Genomic DNA, 9157 nt, shown 5'->3' with positions numbered 1-9157 from the left:
CATTAGCTCCATTTTGCAATCTAATTTTGTTGTAAATGACTGTTGTAACGTTTCCATGCAAAGCCTTTAGTCCAAAACAAATATTTAATCCTGCTCTGGAGAAATATTGACAGTTTAAAATCGTCACAGGAATAATTTGTAAGTGAAAGGATGCATTGTTAGGTTTCGTTTGTGGAGAAAAGGAAACTGCAATGTAGTAGTAGGTTTCCTTTTCTCCACAAAAGGTCCAACATCACATCTTTACAGCGCTTGTTTGCAAACACACACACACACACACACACACACACACACACACACACACACACACACACACACACACACACACACACACACACACACACTGTGTGTGTCATGTTGTTATCTTAACTTCCATTACATAAGACTACAGTACATAGTCACCAGTGGCACGGTATGTTCACACTTCAGAGACATCTGGATCGTATGGGGAAAGGTAAGACAAGTATGTTATATTGTTTGTATATTTAACATTTACTATTTAATTTATGTATACATGTATTCATTTACTTCATCATTTGGAGCATCTTGGGCACATACGTTTTAAATGCTACTGAAAATATATATATGTGTGTAGGGATGGGTACCGAGCCCTGGTATTAAACGGGCCCCGGGGCTGAATTATTAAAGACCGTGGTACCGGAGTTAAGCTCCGACGTTATCTGTATTTTTATCGGTAGGCCTACTGGAGAAATTAAAAAAATATATGTCATATGTATTATTGCTACATGAACATTATATTGCAGTTTTAGTTTTGCCAACTCCGTTTCTCTTACATACAATAAGACTACAAAATGCGTCTATGATGTATTTTCGATCTTTCCAATCCAGACGAGAGATCTCTCTCCCCCGTCTGTGTGCGAGGGGGCGGGGCAGTTTACACACACGCGGCTGCTACATGCAGTGGCGGCTCCAGAGTATTTTTGTTGGGTAATCTATGGTAGGGCTAACCCATACAGTGGTGGGGCTCAAATCAGTATATGCAATGCAATTACATACGCTATATCGCCCCCCTAGACAGATTAACGCCACGCGTGAGGTTTAGATTATTTCCCTGTCTCAATCAAAATTGAACTATATGAAATAAAACGGCACATTTGTCTTGTAGTAAATAAAAAGGGATCACTGTGAACGTGACGTATGATAATACACGTTGAAGATCCTGAATGCTGAATACTAATACGGGATACTGAATGGCGGTTCCGACTGATCTCAATCAGTAAGGCATGACGCAGACCCAACGTTTCGTTGCTCTGATAGGTAGGTCTATTCAAATTGCATTCGGAGGCATTTTGATCTGACCGAGGCCGCGCTGATATTATAACGCGAGAGAATTTCCACACCTTTAGTGTATATTCCTATATATATATATATGTATAAGTTAAAGGTGGGGTAGGTAATTTTGGAGAAACCAGCTCGAGATCGCTAGAATTTGAAAATACACAGCCGGAAAAAATCTGCCACTTCCTTACAGAGCCCCTCCTCCAACACACACGAACGCGCACATGACCAATGAGGGCACGAGATAAGTTTGTGCACAGATGGAAGGCTGACAGGCAGGTAGGCCATCCAGTTATTTTAGCCGGGCCGGCTAAAATGATTGGTCGTGCTTTTTACAGTACTACAGCTTCCACAGATGACATTTTGTATGGATTTTTTGTCAAAGCACTTAAAATATTCATTGCTATCGGGATGTTAAGAGCATTCCATGGAATATAACAAAAAGTGTATCTCGAGCCGGTTTCTCAAACTTACCTACCCCACCTTTAATAGTTAGTGTGAACTTACGTTTTTTTCAGAATCAAACTGCTTTAAATTAAAATCCTATATTTAATTTAAATTACGCCATATCAACATTGATTTTAATTTCTTACACAACACAAAAAAAAACATGGGAGCGGTGGAGTGATGAGGAGGTGTCGGCGTTCTGATTTACTCGGAAGGCTTCAGTAGAAGCTGCTGGGAGTCCCAGCAGCTTCTACTGAAGCCAGTCTTCTACTGGACTTCCGGCCGGGGACTTCCGGCCGGGGACTTCCGGCGGCAGTATACGCCGTGAAGTTGTTTGCGGCCTGCCAGTAAACCCAAAGCAGAAGAAGACGAAGTGACGTCAGCGGCTCATTTGCGTAATCTTCCCTCAGGGAACTTATTCCGGTGTGAACGCGATTGGTACTTAGTGCCCTGGGGTACTAAGTGCCGGCATTAAGTACGGCAAAGTACTTGGTGTGAAAGCGGCTCATGACTACTTTTGGTACTTTAACTATATTTTGATAAGACTTTTCAAATTTTACTTGAGTAACATTTTGAATGCAGGACTTTTACTGTAACAGAGTATTCCTACACAAGATCTGAGTACTTCTTCCACCTCTGTCTGATTTCAAACTCTTCCATTAACACCCTGAGTAAGTTTGTTGTAAATAAAACTGCAGCAGCTTGACCACAGAGCGTGCACGTTGTGATCAGCTGATTTTGCGCAGCTCTCCAGTGTGTGCGCGGGGCACAGAATGTGCACAGGGGAGTATCCCACTGCAGCCAGTTGGCGGAGTTTTGGCACAATTCTGTTGTTCATACCGACGTTAACCCTGTCTGTGCACACGGTGAACAACTCTGTCGTCCAGTGATCTAAGCCTCTGCCCCCTGTAAAGCTTCACAGGTCCGTCGGTTATGTCCTGCGCGGCTCGGCTAGCACCCAGTTCAATCAGTCCAATAAAGTCCTGAGATTGTTTGCAGGGAGCGAAACGGCAACGTAGCTGCTTAATGTCTTTGGTTTTTTGACATGTCTCGTAGTTTACTCCATTGAGTGTTGACAAGAAACACGTGTGGACGAAATATGTGTTTTGTTTTTATGTTTTGAGGTACGCAAAGGCGCGTAGTGACACAAGTGCAGAGTTGGGTGTAACGTAATAATATTACTTTTGTCGGTAACGGAGTAGTGTAACGCGTTACTTTTATAATTCAGTAATCACACTACAGTTACTAACATTGCCCCGACACGCGTTACTTCGTTACTTTTATAAAATCCGTCATAATCACACTGACAGACAAGAGGGGTTTCCGCCGCAGGTTTATATGTACGTAATCTGCGCGACTTGCGCGTCCACATTTCCACGTGCAGTGCTGCATAAACATGGCAGAGTCAGCGATAACTTTCGAGGGGTGGAGGTATGCCCATTATTTTGAGTTCGTCCGAAGAATAGACAGGAATGTGACGGTGAGGTGCAAACTGTGTCCAGGCCAGAAGCTGTTATACACTGCTGCAAACACCACGTCAAACCTCAACAAACACCTGCAAAGAACACATGCTAAGGTGAAGCTAATAGCTAAGGACCGGACCCCCGAACCCAGCGTGAGGATGTTGTGAGTGCGCCGCCGCCGACTCTGAAGCGGCACAAATTAGAATTTGGAGGACCGGTAACCAAAGCAGAGATGGACAGGCTTGTAGCATCCTTCATAGTAGAGGTAATGTTGCCCATTTGCACAGTGGAATCACCATCGCATCGTTCAGAGATATACTGCGCAAAATACAGATAGCAGGAGACAAGAGGACAGCCATAGTCAGAGCTATCTGGATCAGTCTTATGCGACAATGGAAACTGAACTAAAGAGAACATTTGAAACTTTAGCAGTCTGTGTGATCTGCCTGTAGGGAGGGGCGGGCCGGCCCTGCGAGTAAAGTAACGAGTAAAGTAACGAGTTACTTTATGTATAGAGTAACGAAGTAGTGTAATATATTACTTTTTTTTAAAGTAATATGTAATATGTAATATATTACTTTTTTTTAGTAACGACCCCATCTCTGCACAAGTGACGTTACGCAATTCAGATTTGTGCCACGCATGCGTACCTGCTAAAGCCCCGAATGCCCAGGCCAGGCGACGCCACTGATGTTGACAATGCTCGTTGCCAAAAGTGCAATAAGAATTTAGCATGTAAGGGTGGTAACACGAGCAATTTGTCTAAACATCTTGCAAAAGTGCACCACATTCAGACGGAGAAATGCACCGGGTTCGACTGTCTTTCTAGTAGCTCTGTAGCAGCCCCTTCAACGAGTAACGTTTCCACGTGAGGTATGATATGCTAGCAGCAACACACAGAGTTAACAAAATTATACAAACATGGGTTAATGATTAGAGGTAACTGAGTTATTTATTTTGTTAAAGTTTCAGCTACAATGAAACAACCCTGGTGCTGTTTCTTTTGATGTGAAATATTATTTATTTATTTTAAATAAAAAGCAATGTTAATTTAGTTCACAATTTGTTTAGTTAATTTACCATTTTTTTCTCCAAAAGAACCGATAAGAGTACCGTTAAAGGACCGGATCGATAAACGGTATCGATAAAAGTAGTAATACCATTACAACCTTAACGATACCCATCCCTATATGTGTGTGTATGTATTTATGGTTTTAAATGTATATATATATATTTATAAAAAGGTTAAGGTGATTTACAATCTGTGTGTATACCGTTGCTGCAGGAAACTAAGAGTCCAAGATGGCGAATGGACCGTCCCTGTCCACTGTCACACGCTCCCTCTCACTGTTGGACGTTCCCCATGCAAATCAGTTTGAAGGAAAGTCTTTAGATCCAGAAATACTTGAGGAGACGGAGGAAAACTTTTACAGAGGGGCCCCACCCGAATGGTTAAACTTTCACATCAGTGAACAGGCAGAGTTAGATGGCACCGGATCTCCTTTCATTAAACGAGATGGATACGATAAACTTGTGGATCAAATTCACAAGTTGAGAAAACACCCTGGAATATCAACAGTCAAACTGTTCCACCAGCCAGGATGTGGGGGGACAACACTGGCCATGAAGGTGTTGTGGGACTTTAGGAAAACTTTAAGGAGTGCTGTTTTAACAGGCTCAACCTCGGACATCACAAAGGTTGCAGAGGAGGTGGTCCACCTTTTCACAGCAGGCAGTCAAGGCGACCAGAAGACTGTGCTGCTGTTGGTGAATGGTGTGCACGTTTTGGAAGATCTACAAGTAAGCATTATCAGGGCGATTGCTAATCAGAAGATAGTCACCCGTATGCCTGTGGTGGTTTTACTCAGTTGTATTAGAGAAGATGCAGATTTAAAGAGTGATGATGTCTTCCTTCAAGAAGTGCTTTCTGACTCAGAGAAGAATCATTTTAATGACAAAAAGTCAGAGCTCAACAGGAAGTATGGTGATAAATGCAATCGATTCCATGGCTTTAACATAATGCAAAGCAACTTTTCTGAGGCTTACATCCAGGAGGCGTGCTCTGTATTCAAAACCATCAAAGAAACAGGAATACAAGAGAAAACCCAGCTTGCTGCCTTCCTTTCCCTGCTGAACGCATATGTACCAGACTCTTATCTCCTTGAGGCTCAGTGCCTGGATGTGTTCAAACATGCCAACTACAGTCATAGAAACATATCACTGGAAGACATGCTGGACGACTTTAGCCATCTCATTATCACTATCCAACTAGATGGTTCTGAAAAAAGAGTCCGCATGGCCCACCCTCTGATAGCACAGTGTTGTACTGAACTGATGGCTGATGCAGGTGTGACCAGAAGTGACACAGCGAAAAACCTCTTGACATGTTTGTGCAGAGATAAAGTCCCTCGATCTTTGGTTGGTTTTGTCAAATACATGCTAACCAAAAGAAGACCAAAACAAAAAGAAAAGGGAAGAGAAGAGAACCCAATACATCCTACAGAGATGAAAGAGGAGATAGATTCATTTTCTAGACTGATTCTACATATTCAAACAAAGGAGGACAACTCTCAGTGTCTATCACTTTTAGGGATGGCAACAAATATGTTTGATCGAAATCCGTTTTTTCCACAAGCACTTGCTCGTTTTCATTGCATAGTACTAAGAGACTACGATGAGGCAGAAATGTGGGCAAAGGAGGCAAAACAAAGAGATCCCAAAAACTCAGTTGTTGCTGATACACTGGGCCAAGTCCATAAGAACCGTCTGAAGACCCTGAGGCGACCGGCCCAGCCAGGAGGCATTTTGGCTCTTGCCTTAAAGGCCATTAGAGCTTTTGAAGACGAAGAAAGACTTGCCGAAGATGAAGTTGGGACAAAGGTGAAAATAAAAGGCTATTTCCATGTCTCACGTTTCTTTAACAGCGGAGGGATGTTTGGTTTCCTGCAGGTCTGCAATCTTGTGTATGACCTACTTGTCAGTCAGAACCCAACTTGGAGAGGAGTTCTCACGAAGAAGGTGTCTTTGGGCTCGGCCCTGCCATCTCTTGGAGATCGCTCACTTTTAAGATTCAATGGTCTCATAAACAGACTCAGAGATGCAGTTGAGAAAAAATGTGCTTTTCTCGACGGGTATCTGACTTACTCCAAGCCTGACATAAAGGAAGACGATCCAGAATACATTTCAAGAGAAACCTCGGCTTGCTACAGGAAGTATGTTGGAGACTCCACATCCAGCCATTTGAAAGAAAAAGGCGCTGATCTGATCCAGAAACTTAAACTCAAACAGGCTGGCACCACTACGGGAGTCCTCTCATGTCTTGACAGAGAATGCACTGAATCGGACCTTAAAGAAATAACTACATTGTGGGAGGAAATCTGTCTTCATAAAGATCCGGTCACAGCTATGGTCAACAACATCTTCGCTCATATCATGTTAAGAAATATGGGAGCAACAGAGTCTGATTGCAAACATTTAACTGCATTCAAACAGGAAATGTACCCGATCCTCACGGATAAACCTGAGCCCCATATGTTAGCCCTCCTCTTGCACTGGCCTACAGACAGTGAAGACACATGCATCCTTGACCTCAGTGCAATGATTAAGCGTACGCAAGACCTGTATAAACAAGCATATGTGAAACACTTTCGCTCAAGATACCTTCGCCCTCTGTTTTTCATCGGAAAAGGTCAAGAACTGAACAGGATAGTTCACAGAAAGGTCCTAGAGGGGTCCGTTCTTCAGGGCGATTGGGAGACAATGCAAGATTGGAGCGTTGAGAAGATCTTCCAAGATCCATGGGTCAAAGAACGCCTTCTTAAAGTTCAAGGGGAGATACGAGAGTACAGACTCTTTGCAACTGTTGAGGGGAAAGAGATTGAGGTGGATGCAAACCTCCGAAACAGCCTCTGGAGAAAACGCAAGGTGTCCTTCTACCTTGGATTCACCATCAAAGGTCCTGTAGCCTTTGCCATCCAGACTGAAACTGCAGACAAGAAGGGTAAGATAATATAATTCAAGCATAACTGAACACCTATCTGGTCATTTGAAATACAATTCCAGGCCTTATTCCCCATAATTCGAACATGAAACAAAATGGATGATCATGGGAAACATTTTGATCATTCAGTAACAAATTGACAAATTGCATTGCTTGTATGTACTCTACATCAGCGGTTTTCAAAGTGTGAGGCGCGCCTCCCCTGGGGGGCGCCAGAGAGCTTCAGGGGAGGCGCAGCGTGAGAAAAAAATAAAGAGAAACAATGAAATCTAGCTCGTTAACTTCAGCTAACTTTATGCGAGCGGCAACATGGATCGATTTTTAGTGAAGTTACCTAAAGTGAGAGAGGAGACAGCGTCTGGCCACCCCAGTTGGCAGCTTTGTTTTGAAATAAAAGTTGTGGCTCATCGGACATTTATCAGAGAAAATCCCTGATGTCCGAGTGCAAGTGAATGCAGCACAAGACGCGAGCCTTGTAACCCTGGCGCGAGCGAGGAAATGTGATTGGCGGCGATTTCATTTGAACGGGCGGAAGAAAACGAGAAGCATTCGGACCCAAGTACACGGAAGGAATAAGGTATTTGCGGTCTACAATGACAGAGAAGAGACTGTCAAGTTTGGCTGTGCTCAGCATTGAATCAAAACGCACTAAAGCTTTGGATGTTAATACGTTTGTGAGGCGTTTTGCTGAACAAGATGGTAATCGCCGCATTCAGCTGTAATAGGCATGCCAACTTGATGCTCTGCTCACGGATGACTCGAGCATTAAAAACTGTTAAGATGATGACCTTACGTGTGTACATATATTTTTTTCTTTGTGGGGGTCTGCCCTGAGAAAGTCAAATAAGATGGTGTGTAAAACTACACTGCCCAGACAAAAATAAGTAACCACTTTGATTTAACTAGGCCAGTAGGTAAGGGCATTCCACTGGATAATAATACCCCTGCATTATAGCAACAACAATAATAATAATAATAATAGCAATAATAATTGGGAGGGGGGGCGCGGCTGTTCTTATATTCTCTGAGGGGAGGCTCACCTTCCCACACTTTGAAAACCCCTGCTCTACATCATTATAAATTCATACAAATAAAGTCATGGTCACTTCATATTTGATGTGTTCTTTGGTGACAAAGGTCATTGTCATTGCGGTGTTCAACACTAATGAAATCATATTGCATTGTGCTGTGTGGCAGAAACACTCTCAGAGATGGATTCCTCCAAACCACGGCCTTGTGGGTTGTTGAAGTTTGAAGCTTGTTGCGATGAAATGGTACGTTTTCTTTATTTGTTTATATATTTTAATTTAAATAGCTTTTCCAACAACCATGACTGCTCATAAAAAATGTTCCCTTCTGAAAACAGGATGCCAGGGATTTGACAAAACTTAAACCTGAAGTCAACCGAGTGGATGAGGTTCAAACCTTTAGGTAAGGATTGCCTCTTCAGTACAGTAACCCATTACACTGCACTGACCTCACATTAATGGAAAAGGGTTAATCCCCCGAATCATAAATACACTTTCTTCTTAGTTTTAGTGCTATTAATCAACTGGTAACTCACACCTTGTTGTAAGCAGTTTCACTTAGGAACTATTTTCTTTCTAGAGTATTATTACGCAGAAGTGGGCGAGTGCCATCACATTTGACTATATCCAAGAGAAAGTAGATGTTTCTAAAGCTGATATCTCCAACATTCTGCAAATAAACCCAAAACAACAATTTGTATTGATAAATAGAACTACTACTACAGCTAAGACGACAAATATGTTGTTTTTGGAGGTCCCTTTAAGGAAGTACAGCAATGTTTTAAAGGTCACCTATTATGCAAAATCCACTTTTTCATGTCTCTTCTACATCAACATGTGTCCCCTCTGTGTAAAGAGATTCTGAAAGTTTCAGGAAAAAAAGATTCTCTCTCTTTTTGTCCTGATCCATTTATATAAAAACC

The 9157-nt window shown here is 42.4% G+C and overlaps 1 protein-coding gene across 4 annotated transcripts in view; it reads left to right on the top strand.

Annotated features, from left to right (window-relative positions):
* The first annotated feature begins 306 nt into the window (after nt 1-306).
* Nucleotides 307-9157, top strand: part of LOC117497978 (sterile alpha motif domain-containing protein 9-like) — a 12291-nt gene continuing 3440 nt past the window's right edge. For 2 of the 4 annotated variants that reach the window (XM_034150022.1, XM_034150020.1), the window contains exons 1-4: nt 308-451; nt 4492-7206; nt 8404-8480; nt 8573-8637. In XM_034150022.1, coding sequence (XP_034005913.1) covers nt 4509-7206; nt 8404-8480; nt 8573-8637 — 2840 coding nt within the window. In that variant the 5' untranslated portion in view covers nt 308-451; nt 4492-4508. Of the gene's footprint in view, nt 461-4491; nt 7207-8403; nt 8481-8572; nt 8638-9157 lie in introns of all 4 variants that reach the window. The other 2 variants (XM_034150023.1, XM_034150021.1) reach the window with 2 other exon arrangements.

The sequence above is a fragment of the Trematomus bernacchii genome, unplaced genomic scaffold, assembly GCF_902827165.1.
Source record: "Trematomus bernacchii unplaced genomic scaffold, fTreBer1.1, whole genome shotgun sequence".
Taxonomy (NCBI): domain Eukaryota; kingdom Metazoa; phylum Chordata; class Actinopteri; order Perciformes; family Nototheniidae; genus Trematomus; species Trematomus bernacchii.
The sequence above is the reverse complement of the archived record's forward strand: the minus strand, read 5'-3'. Positions and strand labels throughout refer to the sequence as shown.